We start from the raw sequence: 24571 nt of genomic DNA, 5'->3' as shown, positions 1-24571 counted from the left end.
CATATTAACATATGCACATATACATACATATGCATACACACACACAGACAAGTACTTATATACACATGTACATATTCATACTCGCTTGTTTTCATCCATTCCTAGCGCTACCCCGCCCCACAGGAATCAGCATTGCTACCCCCTGCATCATCGAGATAGCGCTAAGAGAGCAGACAAAAAAAGGTCGCATTCGTTCATACGATTTGCCAAATGGAGTGGTTGAGATCAATACAACAGACACGTTTAAGAACAAAAATAATGATCTTTTCGCCTGAAGTCCATGACTTTCATTGTTTTGTGCCTCCATTTCACAATAACAATTTGCAGGCTATTCTTTCTGGATCATGTGTTTGTCCTCTGAATTTTACCACAGTATTCAGTGAGTTTTCTGGTATCTTCCACCACCACAGCCTTGAAAGGGACTCAGCGTTCTGTTGGTGTCTGAACTCCTTTGTATCATTTCTTTGTATTTTCGTCACGCACCCTCGCCAGTAGCTCGCTCCAGCGGCTTCCACAACACCTTATGTACAACCCCCGGCAGGAGGACTTGAGATATTGGACGAGATCCTTCTTGCCAAAGCGACCAAGTTCTACTCGCAGCCGAAGGTCAAGGAGCTATATAGGAGGAGGCGCGAGTTCGATGTGGTGATCACCGCCGAGATCTTCAGCGAGGTTAGTCTGACTTCTGTATCAGTCGCGGGCGGGGCGGGGGGGGGGGGGGGGGGGGGGGGGGGGGGGGGTTTCATCACCAGTACACTAGCTGGAGAACGCCACTCATGGCATTCAATGTATTACGAGTATGTACGTTTACAGAAGCGCCTTCCCCCTGCCCACCATCGGTATGGATTGACTTCACTGTAAATGATAACTCGAATCTCACTGAGAGTCGTAGACGTTGGCTGGATTAGTTACAAATATTGTAATCGATCATTGACATTGCAGTTGAAATGCTGTCCATAAAGATTGCACGACACTTGTCACAACAAAGTCAACATCTGTATATCCCTACCTCGCCTCTTACCCTCCCATTTCGCTCGGCTCAACTCACATCCACAATCCTCGATGTGAAATGCTCATAAACCAACTGCATCCTCTCAATATCCTCATCCTGCGCAACCGGATAACCCAGATCCCCTATCCACCACCTTCAGCAGATGCTTTCAATACACGCTACCATTTGCAATCCAAGACTGCACACAAGGATGACCTGGAACACACAGCTCGAACTCTTCTCACATACACTCACACATTCTCATAACACTTCATCCGGCCCACCCAACTCATATTACAAAAAGGTAGACCAACGAAAGGAGAGCAGAATGGTTAGTATCTAAACAGTGCAAAAAATTCAAGGTTCAAAACTTTTCCTCGATAGATTCCCATCCTCGCTCGATGCCACATCGCTTCCCATCACTGTTACAAACCACCCCAGCGAGATGCACATACCACTAGAACAAAGAAGGAAATGGAAGCCAAACTTCTCCCCCACAAACTGCACACTTCATGAATTACAAAAAAGACAAAAAGATAACCCAACGGATGGGTTATGATCAAAGAGACCATGAAAAAAACTTAGTCTCTAAGCAACACCAGTACAATCTAATGCCTGATATACGAACAACAAACAGGTACTCTTTCCATCACAGAACCAATAGCAACCAACTCTGGCGAACGATGGATAATTTCTACACCTCCTACACTACCCTAGCGGGCGACAAGGATTATCCCCTACCCCAGTGAACACATCAACATACTCGTGCGTGTAACACAACTCAGAAAATAAACCACAAACCATCCACATGCGTAAGCGAGACAGGCATGAGGCACCTCAACCAAATCGACCCCCTAAAACAAATGGTGATCTACTCTTCCCTCCCACTTATATTCGAATACCATTAAAACTTTGATGGATTCGCCAGAAACTAGATCTGACCACATATCAAACATCCCCGAACTTATACTAATCTCGGGACTCTCAAACTTTCTCAACCACTCCCGGCTCTTCAACAAAATCTCACACATTTGGAAACTTGCCAGCATAGTACTCATCCTGAAGCCCTCTTAGCCAACCCTTCCCAACTACCACCTCGTATCACTTCTGTCATATAGATATCTAAGCGCCTCTAAAAGATAATGCGCCACAGAACCAAGCAATATGGCTCACTCTCACCCACAAATCACGGTTTCAGACTCAGCCCTCCACTGTCACACTGAGCATTAACCTCGCTCAACGCACCCAAGACGGCTTCGACTAACCTCAGTGCTCCCTCCCGCACGTTACTAGTGGCAATCGATACCAGCAAAGCATTTGACACTAACCCTCGACACATCCTTGATACCGTACTCTGACATAATGACAAAAAGTGGTTAGTCAGCTTCATGGCTGATGCTAAGCCAGAGTCTTACATAAAGAATTGAATTCCAGACCCAGTAGACACCACAACAGGGCGCCCCAAGGAGAGAGTCATTTAATCCCTTCCTATGTAACCTCCTCGTCACCTCTTGCAGATCAGAGTATGAAAGTTTTCACAGTTAATCTCACAATTGCGTCAGAACGCCACATCACAGTGTCCCTGCTTCACACGTCCTTATAGATTAATCCCTTGCGCAACAAACATGATGTTCGCAAATGACACACACACACACACACACACACACACACACACACACACACACACACACAGCAGTGACTCGACGACCACAAAAGCAACCTCCTCACAACCCCGTCTGAAACTCTAGCCAATCAGGCATTCACTCATTTAAAACTTCGCCCCACAGACATGTACGAGTTACACTTTCTCCTCTGCATGCTGGACACCACCCATCCCGATTCCTTTACAAATATCGATACACCACATCAGAAGACCCCGTCATGCCCACGATGCAACTCTCATACTTTGAAGGTACTGAGTACTTGCCTCTCATTTGTCCTGCGATCCCCACACGAAGACATGTAAACAACTTCACAACACGACCCATTGTCCCACCTAGTGGACGTGGCCAGCTTCCTGAGTGCTACGAGAGCCCCAGAGGAAGGTGACGGTGGGGCAAGAAAGTAAGTCTTTATCTTAGGTGTTAAATGACGTTTTACTTTGCGTGATGACTGAATGAATACATTTGGACTTTGATCTTTCAATTGATCTAGGCGTCCTGGCGGTGTCGAATGGAAGCCATTTACTCAAACGAAATAAACTTTTGAAATCTGATGGCCATGACGTAATTGTGGGGGGAAAAATAAGTTCTTCGGGTCATTAAGTGATAATGATGCAGTTAAGAAGCAGCGAGAGAAAACGACCTTCCCTATATAGGAATGAAGATCAAGACTGATGCTATGTTGATTCAGCATCGATGATGGTTCAGTGTTACGTACACAGCCAGCAACAGGACACAAGAGTTTGATAAGGATTCTCCGTCAAGCAAGACACACAAACACTTTTGTAGTTGAGAGAAGTATTCTTCCTCACTCCAAGTGGAATATTCTCTCTCTCTCTCTCTCTCACACAACATCCTTGGAGTAGAAGATCCGTCAAAAACGAGAGAGAGAGAGAGAGAGAGAGAGAGAGAGAGAGAGAGAGAGAGAGAGAGAGAGAGAGAGAGAGAGAGACTAATATTTGGCCTCTGATCTGGACGTCGCAACAAACACCACGCAAAAAGAAGGTGGGGACACCCGCCGGCCGCCGTCGCCAGCACCCTCACCCACCTAAACCCAAGCCTCACCACCTCCTTTGGCATCCTTTACATCCTAAACCACTCCAGGGGCTTAAAAGCTCCTCTCACGCCAACATGTCCACAAGAGGCCGGAGGGAGAGGGGGGGGGGGCCTTGCACCCTGGGAGAAAAAAAGACATGTCAAAACAGCTAAGGCGATAATCACTCTCCAACCCTCCTCTCTTCTTTTTTTTCTCTCTTTTTTGCGCAGGCGAGAGTGAGTATTTTCCTGAGGGACATCCACCCCAGATGGTGAACGGATGAAGAGCTACTGGAAGACATCCATTGAAATGGACAAAAAGAAGTGGTTCTCTTTAGATCCCTTGTAGAAGAAACTAAGGCAAGTAGTCTGCCCTGGAAATTGGTCTTTTCCAGCGTACGGCCATTTCGTAAAGGGTAAGAACTACTGGGGTAGACTCTCGCCTCTGAAAAGGTAATCAATTCCCTCGAAAGTAGTACGTCTTCTGCGCTTGGCCCATCTCATGGAAATGAGAAGAAGGTTTACGATGCTAGACAAACTCTTCGTTATCTAAACAGTATGTCTTTAAATCACAAAATATGCGTTTCAAGTAAGTCGATTTTCCAAGTGGTAACTCTCCCTCAGTGGTTGGAGGCCAAATGGTGACGACAAAAGACTGATATCTTCTCCCGTTTTTACTCCCATTGATTTCCAGTCTCTCATACCTGTCTCGCAATGCTGGAAGGCCATCACTGTGAACTGGGGAGCTTAACTCCTAATTCTTCAGTCTTGTATGACCATATGCATCCTGGAAGAGAATCCTGGAAGAGTAACACTCCTGAGCCGTGTTCAAAAAGACCTGACGCTTTCATCTCTGGAGTATAATTCTTTTCTGGAATCCAGTGAAGCCAACAATTTGCCCGGTGTGTCAGTCGTCAGCGTCAGGGAGGGAGGAGGAGGAGAAGGAGTAGCATTCCTCGTAGTGGCTGGAGTACTAAAAAAAAACTTGATTCCTTTTTCGTTTCATTCACTTAGGCAAAAGACCGCTTTTTGAAGCGATGGTGTTGAGAGGTGCAAGGGGGGACGCCCCCTCCAACCCCCCAACCCCACCCCTCGGGCAAGAGAGAGGAGACACCCTCCCCTTCTTCTCAGGTAGTAGTCTTAAGAGGCGGAAGGACACCTTCAAAACGGAGAGGCCTTTGTTGTCAAGTAACGAGACAGAATCGCTTCCCAGGCCCTGGTCAACGCAGAGGACGGTCAACACTAGGTAAGGGAGGCTGGCTGGAAAATCCATCACCAGAGGCTAAGTGGAGGAATTACTCCGTGCCAAAAGAACACTCTTACCCTCTGGGAACAGTATCATCTTCCAGGAGGCCAGGTAGGAGACACAGCTGATGCGGTAGAGGACTTCTGTAATACTACTAACAACAATACTCTTTTGAATACGTCATGCAGGGGACGAATGATACACGCTGGGGAAGATCGAGGTAGCTTCTGGTGAAATGTGGAACCATTCAGTCGTCGACACGGGAGCAAAACTTTCCTCTGTTTCTTCTTCTTCTTCTTCTTCTTCTTCTTCTTCTTCTTCTTCTTCTTCTCCATCATCTTGCTATCATCATTATTGTTGTTGTTATCATTATCATTATTATTATCATATCATTATTATCATTGTCACCATCATCATTATCATTATCATCATCATTATCATTATCATTATCATTATCATCATTATCATTATCATTATCATCATTATCATTATCATTATCATTATCATCATTATCATTATCATTATCATTATCATCATCATCATTATCATTATCATTATCATTATCATTATCATCATTATCATCATCATCATTATCATTATCATTTATGAACTACCGTGGTGTAGCGGTTAGCAGTCCTGACCATGACGCATTCACGGGCCCCGCCCAAGGTCGAGCACATAAGTTCGACTCCTGATTGCGGCAGTCTGTCCACAGTTAACCTAGCTGTTCATCCACCACTGGGGGAACTTATCATTACAACGAGTACCTGGCTCAGGCTAGGGTTCTGTGTGTGTGTGATGCTTTTTGGAAGAAACCGCTGTCTAGTGACAGTTATGAAGAAGTGCTGATGCCTGCCTTATGTCCTATAGTGACGAGGTCTCCACGTTTTCCAGATGGCATATCCCTTCGCTCAGGGTGTTCCTCTCATCCTGGTCTCCACCAGGGGCCTGGACTCTCGCGTGAGCGCCGTCCTGGGCAACGTGCACCACCCAGCCTACGTCCCCAACTTCCTCACCGACTACCCTTTCCCAATGAGTCTCCTCGATCGCCTGCGGAACCTCTTCTACCACCTCTACATCCCTTGGTACTGGGGGACGTGGAGCAGTGTGCGGAATGTACAGGAGGAGGTAAGAGTCCTTTCCCCGGTTCGAATCCCGGGCGCGGCTGCTCGCCCTTCCCTCGGGAATAGTCGATAAATGAGTACCTAGCTTAGGATGGTATGGTGGTTCTCATATACCCAGGTATCACACCACTTACACCGTATTGATCATGTATCAGGTATCAAGCCACTTACCCCATATTCATAATGTGTTCTTGTATACCCAGGTATCACGCCACTTACACCGTATTGATCATGTATCAGGTATCAAGCCACTTACCCCATATTCATAATGTGTTCTTGTATACCCAGGTATCACACCACTTACACCGTATTGATCATGTATCAGGTATCAAGCCACTTACCCCATATTCATAATGTGTTCTTGTATACCCAGGTATCACGCCACTTACACCGTATTGATCATGTATCAGGTATCAAGCCACTTACCCCATATTCATAATGTGTTCTTGTATACCCAGGTATCACGCCACTTACACCGTATTCATCATGTATCAGGTATCAAGCCACTTACCCCGTATTCATAATGTGTTCTTGTATACCCAGGTATCACGCCACTTACACTGCATTGACAGTGTGTTTCTATACACCCAAGTGTCACACCACTACACCCCGTCTTGATAATGCGTTCTTGTGTACCCAGGTGTCACGCCACTTACCCGACATCCCTCCGCTGTTGGACATCGAGAGGAACATAAGTCTGTATCTGGTCAATCAAAATACCGTGTCGGGCACTGGCGTTCCATACCTACCGTCTGAGGTGGATGTCGGGGGTTTGCACTGTGTCCCCGGCAGACCACTGCCAAAGGTCGGTCCACTATAACACACCATCTCAAGTTGCTTTTCCCCTCCCTGTACCTTTAATTAAACGTCTTCATCAGATGAACAGTTTTCATGTTCAACAGCATCTTTTCCTTCTCTGTACCTTTGATTAAACGTCTTAATCAGATGAACAGTTTTCATGTTCAACAGTATCTTTTCCTTCTCTGTACCTTTAATTAAACGTCTTACTCAGATGAACAGTTTTCATGTTCAACATTACACACCTCCGTGGTGTAGCAGAGAGAGGGGTTTCCCTGCCCGTCACATGTAAGGTATGTAAAGATTCCTATGAGCCAACGGGGAAAATGAAACACGATAAGTTCCCAAGTGCACTTTCGTGTAGTAATCACATCATCAGGGGAGACACAAGAGAGAAATAAAAGTCAGTTGATATACATCGAAGAGACGAAGCTAGAACGTCTCTTCGATGTATATCAACTGACTTTTATTTCTCTTGTGTCTCCCCTGATGATGTGATTATTACACGAAAGTGTACTTGGGAACTTATCGTGTTTCATTTTCCCCGTGGACTCATAGGAATATCTTGATTACGCGCAAAATTGTGATCCTTTCCAACATGTATGTAAAGATGTATACATTGGCCAGGCGGGAAAAACTTTGACAGATGTTATTGGCACCGTCACTCAGTAGGCAGGGATGACCACAATAATGCCATCGCTAAACACCACTAGGAAAATGACCTCAACAGCCCTGTCACACTGTACCCTACTGCTGGTAATGCTTCCCATATCGTCATTAAATCTGTCTTAATTGCTAATACTAAAAAATCCTCGCTTGGCCCCCTTCTCTGTTCCCTCTTTTGGAAAGAAAAAATGGAGAGAGAGAGAGAGAGAGAGAGAGAGAGAGAGAGAGAGAGAGAGAGAGAGAGAGAGAGAGAGAGAGAGAGAGAGAGAGAGAGCGTTATTGAAAACGGTCTTGTGTAGGGTAATCAGTTACCAGTACCCGTCTCAGCTAACATATTATATATATATATATATATATATATATATATATATATATATATATATATATATATATATATATATATATATATATATATATATATATACCCCATCCATAAACAAACAACCATGGAGACATCACACACCCCTGCCGCAAAGCTACATTCACTGAGAACCAATCACTTTCCTCTCATCCTACACGTACACATGCCTTACATCCTCGATAAAAACTTTTCACTGCTTCTAACAACTTGCCTCCCACACCATATATTCTTAATACCTTCCACAGAGCATCTCTATCAACTCTATCATATGCCTTCTCCAGATCCATAAATGCTACATACAAATCCATAGGGAGGTGAATGCAAGAGTTTTGGAAAGAGGGGCAAGTATGAAGCCTGTTGGGGATGAGAGAGCTTGGGAAGTGAGTCAGTTGTTGTTCGCTGATGATACAGCGCTGGTGGCTGATTCATGTGAGAAACTGCAGAAGCTGGTGACTGAGTTTGGTAAAGTGTGTGAAAGAAGAAAGTTAAGAGTAAATGTGAATAAGAGCAAGGTTATTAGGTACAGTAGGGTTGAGGGTCAAGTCAATTGGGAGGTAAGTTTGAATGGAGCAAAACTGGAGGAAGTGAAGTGTTTTAGATATCTGGGAGTGGATCTGGCAAAGGATGGAACCATGGAAGCGGAAGTGGATCATAGGGTGGGGGAGGGGGCGAAAATCCTGGGAGCCTTGAAGAATGTGTGGAAGTCGAGAACATTATCTCGGAAAGCAAAAATGGGTATGTTTGAAGGAATAGTGGTTCCAACAATGTTGTATGGTTGCGAGGCGTGGGCTATGGATAGAGTTGTGCGCAGAAGGATGGATGTGCTGGAAATGAGATGTTTGAGGACAATGTGTGGTGTGAGGTGGTTTGATCGATTAAGTAACGTAAGGGTAAGAGAGATGTGCGGAAATAAAAAGAGCGTGGTTGAGAGAGCAGAAGAGGGTGTTTTGAAATGGTTTGGGCACATGGAGAGAATGAGTGAGGAAAGATTGACCAAGAGGATATATGTGTCGGAGGTGGAGGGAACGAGGAGAAGTGGGAGACCAAATTGGAGGTGGAAAGATGGAGTGAAAAAGATTTTGTGTGATCGGGGCCTGAACATGCAGGAGGGTGAAAGGAGGGCAAGGAATAGAGTGAATTGGATCGATGTGGTATACCGGGGTTGACGTGCTGTCAGTGGATTGAATCAAGGCATGTGAAGCGTCTGGGGTAAACCATGGAAAGCTGTGTAGGCATGTATATTTGCGTGTGTGGACGTATGTATATACATGTGTATGGGGGTGGGTTGGGCCATTTCTTTCGTCTGTTTCCTTGCGCTACCTCGCAAACGCGGGAGACAGCGACAAAGCAAAAAAAAAAAAAAGAAATATATATATATATATATATATATATATATATATATATATATATATATATATATATATATATATGTATATATATATATATATATATATATATATATATATATATATATATATATATATATATATATGTATATATATATATATATATATATATATATATATATATATATATATATATAAAGAGAATGTTCATAAAGATACGCCTCCTTGTACCTGGAAGTTATCAACACAAGCTATTTGATAGATATCTCGCATCACACTCAGAACACAAGCCGTGTACCACACCATTTAACATCGGCGGAAGAATAACTCGTGTTCTTAACATTCTTCCGTAAGCGCAACACCCACAGAATCACCTCCATTGCTTCCCTTCCACAGACTTTGGATTCCTGGCTTAAGCCCGCTGGCGCATCGGGCGTCATCTACTTCAGCCTGGGCACTGTGGCTCGGGGCATCAACATGCCCACCAAACACCGGGATCTGATGGTGAAGGCCTTCGCTGCACTCCCACAGTACCGCTTCATCTGGAAATTTGAGTCTACACTCGTGGGCGTGTCCGATAACGTCCTAGTCGACAAATACTTGCCACAGCAGGATATTCTAGGTGAGGGAAGATCCAACGTCCTTAAGACAAATACTTGCCACAGCAGGATATTCTAGGTAAGTGAAGATCCAACGTCCTTGTCGACAAATAATTGCCACAGCAGGATATTCTAGGTGAGGGAAGATCCAACGTCCTTGTCGACAATACTTGCCACAGCAGGATATTCTAGGCGAGGGAAGATCCAACGTCCTTGTCGACAATACTTGCCACAGCAGGATATTCTAGGCGAGGGAAGATCCCTAGATATTCACCAAACTAGAAGGAAAAAAAAAACGGATGGTATTTATTGTTTGAGTCTTTAACGTCCCTGCCGACAAATACTTACCACAGCAGGATATTCTAGGTGAATGAAGATCCTAAATATTCACCAAACTAGAAGAAAAAAAACCGGATGATATTCATTGTTTGATTCTTTTTTTGAGAGAGAGGCAGTTGTTAAAAGACGACTGGTTGGTGTCCCGTGGTAGCTATGATGAACTGAATAGAACCACCGTCTCATCTTAGGGTAGGACATGTAATATTCACCCTCGTTTCTCGCCCTTTCCCGAAGAGGGGCACATCTACCCCAGCTTTTTGATGGCGTACACAAATCTGGTCTTAGGAGGACACACATATGCCAGATATGCTGTTGATATTTTCTCTCCTTCTTTCCTATAGGAGTCACCTCGGGTCCACCTCGCTCAGGGATTTTGGGTGGAACTTTTTTCTCTCGTGTCCCTCGACGTCTTCAAAGCATGGGACAGAGTGTGGCATACGTCATGGCTTCCCTAAGACTCCCTTCCCTTGGTGTCACAGCTTCTTTCTGTTCTCTAACGCCTAGTCTTCTCGGGCTGCCGTTACAACGCGGTAGTTATATCGATGGAGTGACTGCCCACTCCAGCCCACTCCAATCCCATCAACTCAATACATGATCTCCTTTACTTGGCTTCTAACCCTGTTCTCTTGTACTGATGATTCCACTTTATATACTCCAGTTCATCTTTCCTTCTTCTTCCCTTCAGTACTCGTTCTCTTTCTCGTACTGAACGTCCATACTCTCTCCATTTGGACCTGTGCAATAACTTGGATTGAGGAAGTTGTAACCTTGTTAATTTTCATAGTGTATAAAAGCATATTTCACTCTATGTTTCTATCTGAAAATGGTTCCATCTATTCACTATAGATACCACGACAATTCAACCCGTGTCATAAGACAGATGTGTCGGGCAAAACCCTATCCTTCGCTCTACCCTGGAAACCCCAGGTAATTAGCCTCACAAAGCCTGCTTCCAGAAACTGGTGGTGGTGTGAGGATGCCAGAATCATCATTTTTTTAAGGAGGAACTGCTTCAAATCAACCTTGGTTTTACTCATCCATGTAGTGACTACTACTCACACATCTATGGCAGGTCAACCTCCAACCTGTCTATGAACCAGAGTGGAATCAAAATCAAAATCAAAAACAAAATGCTTTCTCATTGATTCCCCTGGCGCCACCTCTCTTCACCCTTCCTTTCCCTGTACGCTGCGATGTTGCTGCTCTCCCTGTCTTCTACAGGTATGATCTTAGCCGCTGTGCTCATGGGCAGGGGACTGTACCTGAGGTACGCGTTTTGGCCTTTGCTTCCACCACTTTCCGTGTGGAGATCAGCCACTCGGGGATGGCCTGTTATAATGCCTCTTGCTCCTTCCGTCTTCATATGACAGTGAGAGTCGAGTCTACCAAAAAAACTCTCTCTCTCTCTCTCTCTCTCTCTCTCTCTCTCTCTCTCTCTCTCCATCCATCTAACTATCTATCTCCCTTACTGAACAGGATTACCCTCTCAGTTTACACTACATATGTGGCCTTTTTTTGTCATGCCTTCTTCGCGCTGGTTGCATAACATCTGAGGAGTGAGGGATGTTACTCACACCCATAAACAATATCCCGATGTTCCCAACATCTCGAACAGTGCACCGTCACCACGACTCTGGGACACACACACACACACACACACACACACACACACACATATATATATATATATATATATATATATATATATATATATATATATATAGGGGAGAAAGAATACTTCCCACGTCTTCCCTGCGTGTCGTAGAAGGCGACTAAAAGGGGAGGGAGCGGGGGGCTGGAAATCCTCCCCTCTTGTTTTTTTTTTTTAATTTTCCAAAAGAAGGAACAGAGAGGGGGGCCAGGTGAGGATATTCCCCCAGAGGCCCAGTCCTCTGTTCTTAACGCTACCTTGCTAACGCGGGAAATGGCGAATAGTTTGAAAGAAAGAAAGAATAAATATAAACTAACCGGAACAAAAGAGACTTTGTTAAGGCTAAGCTAAGGGTCTGGGCTGAGTGAATGAGCTCCTTGTATACAAGAAGCGTATGACAACCTGTCTGTGAGGCAACAACGACGCACAGCTTTGCTTTATTTAATCAAAGGTCAACTCGGGGTGATTGACGGGGCTGCCAGACCCCCACGGGACTGAGGTAGGTACATTTGCAAATGTGAAAAAAAAAAAATGAAAATCCAAATGAAAAAAAAATAAACTTCCTTAAAAATGTACTACAATGTAGCTCCTTTATGTATATATATATATATATATATATATATATATATATATATATATATATATATATATATATATATATAGTGTACGTTACTGTTAATAGACGTAGTTCATCTACTTCAACCACCATATATACCTCATTTGGGTCGTATATACTCTGGATCTAACCAGGAGTCATCTGGACGAACAGTGCGCATGGTCGAGATGGTTTATGTTATTGATCCCACGTCGTCAGTACATGGTATTAGATCCTCACGTGTTCGTGTTTCTCCCACGTCGTCAGTACATGGTATTAGATCCTCACGTGTTCTTGTTTCTCCCACGTCGTCAGTACATGGTATTAAATCCTCACGTGTTCTTGTTTCTCCCACGTCGTCAGTACATGGTATTAAATCCTCACGTGTTCTTGTTTCTCCCACGTCGTCAGTACATGGTATTAGATCCTCACGTGTTCGTGTTTCTCCAGCCGATTCGAGAGTGAAGCTCTTTATCACTCATAGGGGCTGCCTGAGCAAGCAGGAGGCCATCTACCACGCCACACCACTTCTCGTTCTCCCGGTCTTCGGCGACCAGCCCAGGAACGCCATGGAGGTAGTCAAGCGAGGGTTAGGCCTCTCTCTACGCTGGGACGAGGTGACGGTCGATCTCCTTGTGAACTCAATCCAAGAGCTTATCAACAACCCGAGGTGAGTGCGAGTGCATAGGATCACACTTGCGGAGACGGATAACGGATGCTCTATTGGTCTATAACCTAGTAATCTGTCAACTGATTATGACATCTATTGTGTAAGGAACAACTGAAGTGATTTAGTTATACGCGTCTCGAGAGGACCCACCAGTGGTCTGTTGGTAGTTGAGTTCCTTCGTCTGTGTCTAATGCCTCCGTTTATAACTGTGGGATTCTCACCTTCAGGTACGCCCGTAACGTGAGGAAGGCCTTGGAACTTGCGCGAGACCAACTTCAGTCGCCCTTGGAACGCGCCGTCTTCTGGACGGAGTACGTCGTCCGCCATGGAGGGGCGCCTCAGCTGAAGTCCCCAGCCGCCCAACTCTCCTGGGTGGAGTTCCTCATGCTGGATGTCTTGGCTTTCGCGCTCCTACTTGCCCTCATCCTGTGCCTCGCCCTGCGGAGGTCAATGCGAGCTGCCGTAGCCATGCTGAAGAGAGTAGAGTGGAAGACAAAGACTGATTGAGCGACCTCGGGATGTTGCTCTTATTAATCGTCGTTGAAATGGACGCATCAGCTAGACTGACATTGTTAGAGCTTAGCTTTATTGACTTCGTTAAAGCTTAGCTTTATTGACTTCGTTAGAGCTTAGCTTTATTGACTTCGTTAGAGCTTAGCTTTATTGACTTCATTAGAGCTTAGCTTTATTGACTTCGTTAGAGCTTAGCTTTATTGACTTCGTTAGAGCTTAGCTTTATTGACTTCGTTAGAGCTTAGCTTTATTGACTTCGTTAGAGCTTAGCTTTATTGACTTCGTTAGAGCTTTACTTTATTGACTTCGTTAGAGCTTTACTTTATTGACTTCGTTAGAGCTTAACTTTATTGACATCGTGAGAGCTTAACTTTATTGTTATCGTGAGAGTTTAACTTTATTGCCATCGTCAGAGCTTAACTTTACTGACTTCGTTAGAGCTTAACTTTATTGGCATCGTTAGGGCTTGACATCGTTAGGGCTTCGTTTTATTGATATCGTTAGAGCTTTGACATCGTTGGAGCTTGATTTTATTGATATGAGCTTAACTTTACTGACATCGTGACAGCCTCTCTTTACTGAGTCTAGATTGGATTACCTCATCAGTGAGTACAACCCACACAAGAACTGTTGGCTGATTCAATAAAGATTCAAACACTCAGATTGTGTTTTCCATTTTGACATGTGTCGAAATCGCATGGGTTCGAATCCCGGGGCGTGGGAGTCTGCCTACACACCCTTGGTATTCATCCTTTCCCCGTTAATGAACGGTACCTGGCTTAGGTTAGCGTGTGTGTGTGTGTGTGTGTGTGTGTGTTCATATACTTACATGGTTAAGAGAAGACAAAGCATATATATAAGGTTAAGAGACGGGGTCAACACGAGTGTAAAATTCTCTCAATAACTCACAGTAACTCAGGGCATTACGTATATAATGCAGTCCTGATGATATGGATGAAGAGCTGGAGAACACATAAAGTATTGGATCCAAGCTAAAGATTATAATCCTACATATATTGATAATACTCTTAATTCTGGCAGAGGGATCATTTTATAATGCTAACCCCAAACCTCCTTATGTTGCCAAGAATCTTATAGTTTTGTCTGATAAATTTCCTTTAGACCCTCTCTCTCCAGTTTCCTAATTCCCAATATAGATGTAAAACACAACAGCCCCCTCGGAACTGTTCGTGTCATCATTTCATCTCGTGGTTATCAGCATATGTGAAGCGTTTATACGACCAGGAGAGACGCAAGATGGGGAGGGCAGTGAGCGGTTGCTGTGTTGAGTGTGGTGTGGAGGCATCGTCTGTGTCAGGACGCCTTAGGCTATGCCCTGTGGTAGCTGGACCACTGATCCACACAACCATCAGGACTTCCTTCACGTTAGGGAATGATGGCGTGGTGTTAACTAGTCTTCTTCATCACCAACTGATCAATAATCACAAATTTACTAAGAATAATCTGATTGGCCCCCGAGAGTGTGTACTCTACACAGGAATTAAGAGGATCATAAAGAGGTAACGATCGTTAAGCGGGTGTTTATATGAGTAGTGTCTTGCTCTTTCACTCTATGATAAGGAAATTGTTCTCATAGATGTTTGTTATGTACATAAACGTAAGGGTAGCAGTAGTTATGAGGAATTTAATCTTCCATCATAAGAATATTATGGAATATTTGTTGGCCAAAATCCTGTTGCTTGTCGAATTACGATTGATCACAATCCCCCAACTGGTTAACATCCGTTTTCATTTACTCTGAGCATTGAAGATGTATTTTGATTAACGCCATATCTCCTACGACAGGCGATGCTAAATCTTGCAAAATCGACTTTATTTCAAACGTTTGTGATGTACAGGTGACTTAAGCCATTGTTGACACTGAGAGTAGTTCCTCGCCTGGCCGACAGAGGGAACCACAAGCAGTGGTGACGGCAGAGACGCGTAAGTGACCATGTCTGTACGACCTTCCTCGCGCGAGCTCCGGTGTACTTCATCGTCGTATATCCCCGTCATCTTGCGACCATGAACTTAATATCTACCACCACTGGAAAGTTGTTTCAACATCGCAAGAGGCAACGTAGCCAGCGCGGCGCCCAGTGTAATGGTTGAAGCGATAAAAGCCGAATGGAAATGGAGAAAACACGGACCAGCCCAACACTGAGCGCCGGCCTCCCTCGCCTCAGACCCACGGCGCGTCGGGTACCATCTTCAAGAGCGGCCGATATGAGGCTATGGCGACGCATGCAGCTACACCAAACCACGCCATTTCACAAGGTAAGATAATATCACAAGATATTTATTACTGTGGTACGTTACGTTCGTAATGGGTTTTCGGTACAGTCTCGATACAGATTTTGTATCCGGGACTTGTTCTGGGTACAGTCTCGAACCAGGTTTTGTATCTAGGCCTTGCTGTAGCCAGCGGGGATGATGCAGTGAGTTCGTGTATACATTCTGCTGGTGTCTATAAAGAACTTGTTGTCCTTAGTGTTGCATTATCTTATAATTTATGGTTTTCGTCGCATTAACGCTGGTCGAACGAGCGTAACTCATTTACTGCTTATTACGGATTAGTTATTCGTTAAGATTTTATGCGCAGTGCATAAACCAAATAACACTGGACGATAAATCGGTTGTGTAAGTAGTGGTAATACTATTAGCAAAATCCCTCGCTTTATGTAAATATGACACATATAGAGAACATAACATGAGTAAACATAGTGTGTGTGTGGGAGATGTGGGGAGGCAGTATGTGGGTATGCGTGTGCTAATGGAGGAGGGTACTATGTGTGTGAAGATCGCTGGCTGGACGATATTATGTATTTCAGGGATGACAATACCTGATGTAACCACTGTATATTAAGAGGAACTGAATGATACGCTAAGCTTTGCTTTGACTATACGTTGATGGTGACAAACACTTTATAAAGCATTACGTTACATGTCTTAGTAGTTCACCTTACAACAGTCCATACCTTGTCCAACGCCCTTGCGCATCAGTGACGCTCTGCAGGCACCTGGGTGGGTGGGGGTCTACCAGGCTACTGCAAACCTGTGGACAAGGTCGAATCTTATTTCAGTTTGCCTTGTTCTCCACTGCCTTTATGAGTCTTCTCCACAACCTCCCAATCCTGCACCATTTACCTCCAAAATGTTTGCGATTGGGTTGCAGTCACACGGTATATAGAGGGCAAGTCATTGTGGTGGTCTGCGGGATGGCGAGAGGACCTAGTCTTCCACGACCAGGCTGGGGTGGACGGGAGATCGGTCCTGCACAGACCAGACTGGCATTGTGGCTTTGGGAAAGGCGCCCACGGCTGGCAGGAAATAGGTCTTCAAAATATCAATATATTTCTGGCCGTTCAAATTTCATTGGTTTGTTAAGACTGGCCAGGTCCACCGTGCCACATCCAGCCACTTGTGTGCCCACTCCTGGCTCGTCCGTGGATGTGGTTTGCTCCACACCTGGCGTCCGTGGTGCGTCAACATGGACGACCCTCGTCGGACGCAGACGTAAAGGTTCTTGTCGTCATACGCCAGAGCGTTAATGCTCTACGTCAGCGTAGTGGTGAGCAAACCGAATATCTGTCTTGTATTATTCTTTTGACTGTGTTTGTTTTTCTGTCGCCGTTGGCACTCGACATTTTAAGCCAGCCTCCTTCAGCTGCCGCCTTGTACAGACCCCAAGACAAGGCCTTCGTGTCAACAACAACGTCGTTATCAGCGGGTTTTGGGTTACAGGTTCTACCAGTCGTGTATCATCATGAGGAGAGGTGAACCTTGGTCGTCCTGGTCTGGATCTGGTCTGGTCGCGACCCTCCTCCTCATTCCCTCTCAGCCAGGCTCTCCCAGTCTGTCTTGTAATAGCCATAAGGCGGCTTATTGCACTAACACATTGTCCCGCCTCGTAGTGGACACCTACCATCTTCCTTCCAGTTATCACCTGACGTCTGTTGGCTGAGGGTTTGGGGGGCCCAAGGCGACATCCTCTTCCCTTCCTCTCATTTTCTGTAATACGAAGCGACTCTCCTTAGCTGAAGTATACACACTTAAAACTTTTCACTTTGGTTTATATGATTTTTACAGGAGACTAGTGGCGCTGTCCCCTTCACAAGGGCGTGACTCGGGTCAACAGAGTAAAACAAGTGTCTGGGTGTAATAGGTCATCTCCAGCCCACATCAACAACACCTGTACGTTCGACAGGTGTCTATAATCCACCTGCATCAATAACACCTGCAAAGTTTCCATAACGCAATATGAGGTAATATGAAAAATACCGAACAGAAAATTGTTGCTTTGCATGTCGGTAAATTGAATGTTTTGATGTCAGCAGGAAGAACAGATTAGAATGAAAGCGTAATCATATGTAGACATGCAATTGTAATATCAATATTTGGACGTAAGACAAGTGATTGAAATTTGTGGCAGTGAGTTTTGTGAACTTGATTTCCTGGTTATGTAGCTTCCCATTATAGATGTAAAGGACAAAGGAGGGTCTTGGGTAGTTAGTAGTGATGGTAGTGAGGGAGGGTGTGTGGTGTGGTGGTCATTGTGAGGAAGGGTGTGTGGTGTGTTATTCGTTGTGGAAGGTCTTTGGTGAGGTGTTGGTAGTGAGGGATGGTGTGTAGTGTGTTGGTGGTAGACGGAGGGTGTGTGGCATGGTGGCCGCAGTAACAGAAGGTATGTCGTGTGGAACTCGTAGTGAGGGATGGCATGTAGAGGGGTAATCGTAGTGAGGGAGGGTATATGGTATTGTGGTCGTAATGTGGGAGGGTGGTGCTGTGGTGGTTGTAGTGACTGAGGGTGGTGGTGTGGTGATCGTAGTGAGGGAGGATGGTGGTGTGGTGATCGTAGTGAGGGAGGATGGTGGTGGTGGTGTCGTCGTTGTGAGGAAGGGTATGTGGGTGGTGGTCGTAGTGACTGAGGGTGTGGTGTGGTGTTCGTTGTGTGTAAGGGTCTGTGGTGTGGTAGTGGTAGTGAGAGATGTTTAGTAGCGTGCTGGTGGTAGTAAGGGAGGGTGTGTGGTATGGTGGTCGTAGTAATGGAAGCTATGTGGTACAGTGGTCGTAGTGAGGGAGGGTATGTGCTGTGGTGTTTCTACTGAGAGAGGGTATACGGTGTAGTGATCGTAGTGTGGGTGGGTGGTGATTGTAGTTAGGGATGGTGGTGGTGTGGTTGTCGTAATAAGGAAGGATGTATGGTGTAGTGGTCGCTATAAGGGAGGGTGTTGTGTAGTGATGGAAATGATGGCAGGGATGTGGTGTGGTGGTCGCAGTGAGGGAGGGGGTGCGGTGTGGTGGTCGAGGTGAGGGAGGTTTCTGGTGTGGTGGTTATAGTGAGGGAGGGTCGTGATGCTACTGAGGGAGGGTGTGTCGTGTGGTGATTGAAGTAAAGGTGTGGTGGTGGTAAAGGGAGCTTGGGAAGTCTACCTAGCTACTGCAAACCTGTGAACTTCGTCGACTGCCCTTTCAGTTTGCCATGTTCTCCACTGCCTTTGCGACTCTTCTCCTCCACCTCCCAATCCTGCATTGTTTACCTCTGAAATGTTTGCAATTGTTGCAGTCACAAGATATATAGAAGGCAAGTCACTGTGGTGGTCTGCGGGATGGCGAGAGGACCTAGTCTCCCACGACCAGGCTGGGGTGGACGGGAGATCGGTCCTGCACAGACCAGACTGGCATTGTGGCTTCGGGAAAGGCGCCCACGGCTGGCAGGAAAGAGGTCTTCAAAATATCAATATATTTCTGGCCGTTCAAATTCCACTCGTTTGTTACGACTGGCCAGGTCCACCGTGCCACATCCAGCCACTTGTGTGCCCACTCCTGGCTCGTCCGTGGATGTGGTTTGCTCCACACTTGGCGTCCGTGATGCGTCAACATGGACGACCCTCGTCGGACGCAGACGTAAAGGTTTTTCTCGTCATACGCCAGAGCGTTAATACTCTGCGTCTGCGTCAACGTAGTGGTGAGCAAACCGAATATGTCTTGTATTTTTCTTTTGACTGTTTTTCTGTCGCCGTTGGCACTCAACAATTCAAGCCAGCCTCCTTCAACTGCCGCCTTGTACAGACCCCAAGACAAGGCCTTCGTGTCAACAACAACGTCGTTATCAGCGGGTTTTGGGTTACAGGTTCTACCAGTCGTGTATCATCATGAGGAGAGGTGAACCTTGGTCGCCCTGGTCTGGATCTGGTCTGGTCGCGACCCTCCTCCTCATTCCCTCTGAGCCAGGCTCTCCCAGTCTGTCTTGTAATAGCCATAAGGCGGCTTATTGCACTAACACATTGTCCCGCCTCGTAGTGGACACCTACCATCTTCCTTCCAGTTATCACCTGACGTCTGTTGGCTGAGGGTTTGGGGGGCCCAAGGCGACGTCCTCTTCCCTTCCTCCCATTTTCTGTTATACGAAGCGACTCTCATTAACTGAAGTATACACACTTAAAACTTTTCACTTTGGTTTATATGATTTTTATAGGAGACTAGGAGCGCTGTCACCTACACAAGGGCGTGACTCGGGTCAACAGAGTAAAACAAGTGTCTGGGTGTAAGAGGTCATCTCCAACCCACTTCAACACCTGCACGTTGGACAGGTGTCTGTAATCCACCTGCATCAATAACACCTGCAAAGTTACCATAACGCAATATGAGGTATTATGAAACACATCGAACAGAAAATTGCTGCTTTGCATGTCGGTAAATTGAATGTTTTGATGTCAGCGGGAAGAACAGATTATAATGAAAGCTTAATCATATATACACATGTAATTCTAATATCAATATTTGGAAGTAAGACAGGTGATTGAAATTTGTATGTGAGATCCCTGAACTTGATTACCTGTTTATACAGCTTCCCATCATAGACGTAAAGGACAGAGGAGAGTCTTGGGTAGTTAGGGGTGGTGGTAGTGAGGGAGGTTGTGTGGTGTGGTGGTCGTAGTAAGAGAAGGTGTTTGGTGTGGTGGTCGTAGTGTGGGAGGGTGTATGGTGTGGTGGTTGTGGTGAGACAGGGTGTGTGGTTTAGTGGTCGTAGTGTAGGAGGGTGTATGGTGTGATGGAGATAGAGGTAGGGTGTGTGGTGGTCGTAGTGTGGGAGGGTGTGTTATGGTGGTCGTAGTGAGAGAGGGAGATGGTCGTAGTGTGGGAGGGTGTGTGGTGTGGTGGTCGTAGTTAGGGAGGGTGTGGTGTGGTGGTCGTAAGTGAGGGTGTGTGATGTTGATCGTAGTGAGGGAGGGTGTGTGGTATGGTGGCCGTAGTGAGAGATGGTGTTGGTTTTGCTGGTCTTAGCAGGAAGGGTATGTGATATAGTCGTAGTAAGGGATTGTGGTAGTGTGGTGGTCGTAGTATGTGATGGTGGTGATGTGGTAGTTGTAGTGAGGGAAAATATATGCTGTAGTGGTCGTAGTGTGGGAGGGTATATGTGTTGGTCGTAGAGAGAGGGTGGGTATATGCTGTAATAGTCGTAGTTTGGGAGGGTATATGGTGCGGCGGTCGTAGTTTGGGGTGGTGAGTGGTGTGGCGGTCGCAGTATGGGAAGGTGTATGGTGAGATGGTCGAAGTGAGGGAGGGTGGTAGTGTTCTGGTCGAAGTGAGGGAGGGTGGTAGTGTTCTGGTCGAAGTGAGGGAGGGTGGTAGTGTTCTGGTCGAAGTGAGGGAGGTTGGTGGTGTGGTGGTCGTAGTGAGGATGTGGCGTGGTGGTCTTAGAAAATGTGTATGGTGAGGTGGTCGGAGTGAGGGAGGGCGGTTGTGTGGTAGTCATAGTGAGGGACTGTGTGGCGTGGTGGTCTAAGGGAGGGTGTGTGCTGTGGTGGTCGAATTGAGGGAGGGTGTGTGGTGTTGGAAGTGAGGGTGGGTGAGGAATATACCATGCTACTGAAAATTTCTCACCTTCGGCATATCCCCTTCCAGTTCGCCTTGTTCTCCGCTGCCTTTGCGAGTCTTCTCCTCCACCTCCCAATCCTGCACCATTTACCTCCAAAATGTTTGCGATTGGGTTGCAGTCACACGGTATATAGAGGGCAAGTCATTGTGGTGGTCTGCGGGATGGCGAGAGGACCTAGTCTTCCACGACCAGGCTGGGGTGCACGGGAGATCGGTCCTGCACAGACCAGACTGGCATTGTGGCTTCGGGAAAGGCGCCCACGGCTGGTAGGAAAGAGGTCTTCAAAATATCAATATATTTCTGGCCGTTCAAATTCCACTCGTTTGTTACGACTGGCCAGGTCCACCGTGCCACATCCAGCCACTTGTGTGCCCACTCCTGGCTCGTCCGTGGATGTGGTTTGCTCCACACTTGGCGTCCATGGTGCGTCAACACGGATGACCCTCGGCGGTCGCAGACGTAATAATTTTTGTCATACGCCAGAGCGTTAATACTCTACGTCAGCATAGTGGTGAGCAAACCGAATATCTGTCTTGTATTTTTCTTTTGACTGTTTTTCTGTCGCCGTTGGCACTCAACAATTCAAGCCAGCCTCCTTCAGCTGCCGCCTTGTACAGACCCCAAGACAAGGCCTTCGTGTCAACAACAACGTCGTTATCAGCGGGTTTTGGGTTACAGGTTCTACCAGTCGTCTATCATCATGAGGAGAGGTGAACGTTGGTCGTCCTGGTCTGGATCTGGTCTGGTCGCGACCCTCCTCCTCATTCCCTCTGAGCCAGGCTCTCCCAGTCTGTCTTGTAATGGCCATAAGGCGGCTTATTGCACTAACACATAGTCCCGCCTCGTAGTGGACACCTACCATCTTCCTTCCAGTTATCACCTGACGTCTGTTGGCTGAGGGTTTGGGGGGCCCAAGGCGACGTCCTCTTCCCTTCCTCCCATTTTCTGTTATACGAAGCGACTCTCATTAACTGAAGTATACACACTTAAAACTTTTCACTTTGGTTTATATGATTTTTATAGGAGACTAGGAGCGCTGTCACCTACACAAGGGCGTGACTCGGGTCAACAGAGTAAAACAAGTGTCTGAGTGTAATAGGTCATCTCCAACCCACTTCAACACCTGCACGTTGGACAGGTGTCTGTAATCCACCTGCATCAATAACACCTGCAAAGTTACCATAGCGCAATATGAGGTATTATGAAACACATCGAACAGAAAATTGCTGCTTTGCATGTCGGTAAATTGAATGTTTTGATGTCAGCGGGAAGAACAGATTATAATGAAAGCTTAATCATATATACACATGCAATTCTAATATCAATATTTGGAAGTAAGACAGGTGATTGAAATTTGTATGTGAGATCCCTGAACTTGATTACCTGTTTATACAGCTTCCCATCATAGACGTAAAGGACAGAGGAGAGTCTTGGGTAGTTAGGGGTTGGTGGTAGTGAGGGAGGTTGTGTGGTGTGGTGGTCGTAGTAAGAGAAGGTGTTTGGTGTGGTGGTCGTAGTGTGGGAGGGTGTATGGTGTGGTGGTTGTGGTGAGACAGGGTGTGTGGTTTAGTGGTCGTAGTGTAGGAGGGTGTATGGTGTGATGGAGGTAGAGGTAGGGTGTGTGGTGGTCGTAGTGTGGGAGGGTGTGTTATGATGGTCGTAGTGAGAGAGGGAGATGGTCGTAGTGTGGGAGGGTGTGTGGTGTGGTGGTCGTAGTTAGGGAGGGTGTGGTGTGGTGGTCGTAAGTGAGGGTGTGTGATGTTGATCGTAGTGAGGGAGGGTGTGTGGTATGGTGGCCGTAGTGAGAGATGGTGTTGGTTTTGCTGGTCTTAGCAGGAAGGGTATGTGATATAGTCGTGGTAAGGGATTGTGGTAGTGTGGTGGTCGTAGTATGTGATGGTGGTGATGTGGTAGTTGTAGTGAGGGAAAATATATGCTGTAGTGGTCGTAGTGTGGGAGGGTATATGTGTTGGTCGTAGAGAGAGGGTGGGTATATGCTGTAATAGTCGTAGTTTGGGCGGGTATATGGTGCGGCGGTCGTAGTTTGGGGTGGTGAGTGGTGTGGCGGTCGCAGTATGGGAAGGTGTATGGTGAGATGGTCGAAGTGAGGGAGGGTGGTAGTGTTCTGGTCGAAGTGAGGGAGGGTGGTAGTGTTCTGGTCGAAGTGAGGGAGGTTGGTGGTGTGGTGGTCGTAGTGAGGATGTGGCGTGGTGGTCTTAGGAAATGTGTGTGGTGAGGTGGTCGGAGTGAGGGAGGGCGGTTGTGTGGTAGTCATAGTGAGGGACTGTGTGGCGTGGTGGTCTAAGGGAGGGTGTGTGCTGTGGTGGTCGAATTGAGGGAGGGTGTGTGGTGTTGGAAGTGAGGGTGGGTGAGGAATATACCATGCTACTGAAAATTTCTCACCTTCGTCATATCCCCTTCCAGTTCGCCTTGTTCTCCGCTGCCTTTGCGAGTCTTCTCCTCCACCTCCCAATCCTGCACCATTTACCTCCAAAATGTTTCCGATTGGGTTGCAGTCACACGGTATATAGAGGGCAAGTCATTGTGGTGGTCTGCGGGATGGCGAGAGGACCTAGTCTTCCACGACCAGGCTGGGGTGGACGGGAGATCGATCCTGCACAGACCAGACTGGCATTGTGACTTCGGGAAAGGCGCCCACGGCTGGCAGGAAAGAGGTCTTCAAAATATCAATATATTTCTGGCCGTTCAAATTCCACTCGTTTGTTACGACTGGCCAGTTCCGCCTTGCCACATCCAGCCACTTGTGTGCCCACACCTGGCTCGACCGTGGATGTGGTTTGCTCCACACCTGGCGTCCGTGGTGCGTCAACATGGACGACCCTCGGCGGTCGCAGACGTAATAATTTTTGTCGTCATACGCCAGAGCGTTAATACTCTACGTCAGCATAGTGGTGAGCAAACCGAATATCTGTCTTGTATTATTCTTTTGACTGTGTTTGTTTTTCTGTCGCTGTTGGCACTCGACATTTTAAGCCAGCCTCCTTCAGCTGCCGCCTTGTACAGACCCCAAGACAAGGCCTTCGTGTCAACAACAACGTCGTTATCAGCGGGTTTTGGGTTACAGGTTCTACCA

At 46.3% G+C, this 24571-nt stretch overlaps 1 protein-coding gene across 1 annotated transcript; it reads left to right on the top strand.

Annotated features, from left to right (window-relative positions):
- Positions 1 to 515: 515 nt before the first annotated feature.
- LOC139759037 (UDP-glycosyltransferase UGT5-like) lies at positions 516 to 14256 on the top strand. Its single transcript, XM_071680940.1, has 6 exons — positions 516 to 672; positions 5828 to 6061; positions 6698 to 6862; positions 9625 to 9850; positions 12863 to 13082; positions 13310 to 14256. Exons 2-6 carry the CDS (start codon positions 5828 to 5830, stop codon positions 13587 to 13589), a joined length of 1125 nt encoding a protein of 374 aa, XP_071537041.1. The 5' UTR covers positions 516 to 672; the 3' UTR covers positions 13590 to 14256.
- The last annotated feature ends 10315 nt before the right edge of the window (positions 14257 to 24571 follow it).

The sequence above is a fragment of the Panulirus ornatus genome, chromosome 32 (genome assembly GCF_036320965.1).
Source record: "Panulirus ornatus isolate Po-2019 chromosome 32, ASM3632096v1, whole genome shotgun sequence".
NCBI classification, from domain to species: domain Eukaryota; kingdom Metazoa; phylum Arthropoda; class Malacostraca; order Decapoda; family Palinuridae; genus Panulirus; species Panulirus ornatus.
The sequence above is the reverse complement of the archived record's forward strand: the minus strand, read 5'-3'. Positions and strand labels throughout refer to the sequence as shown.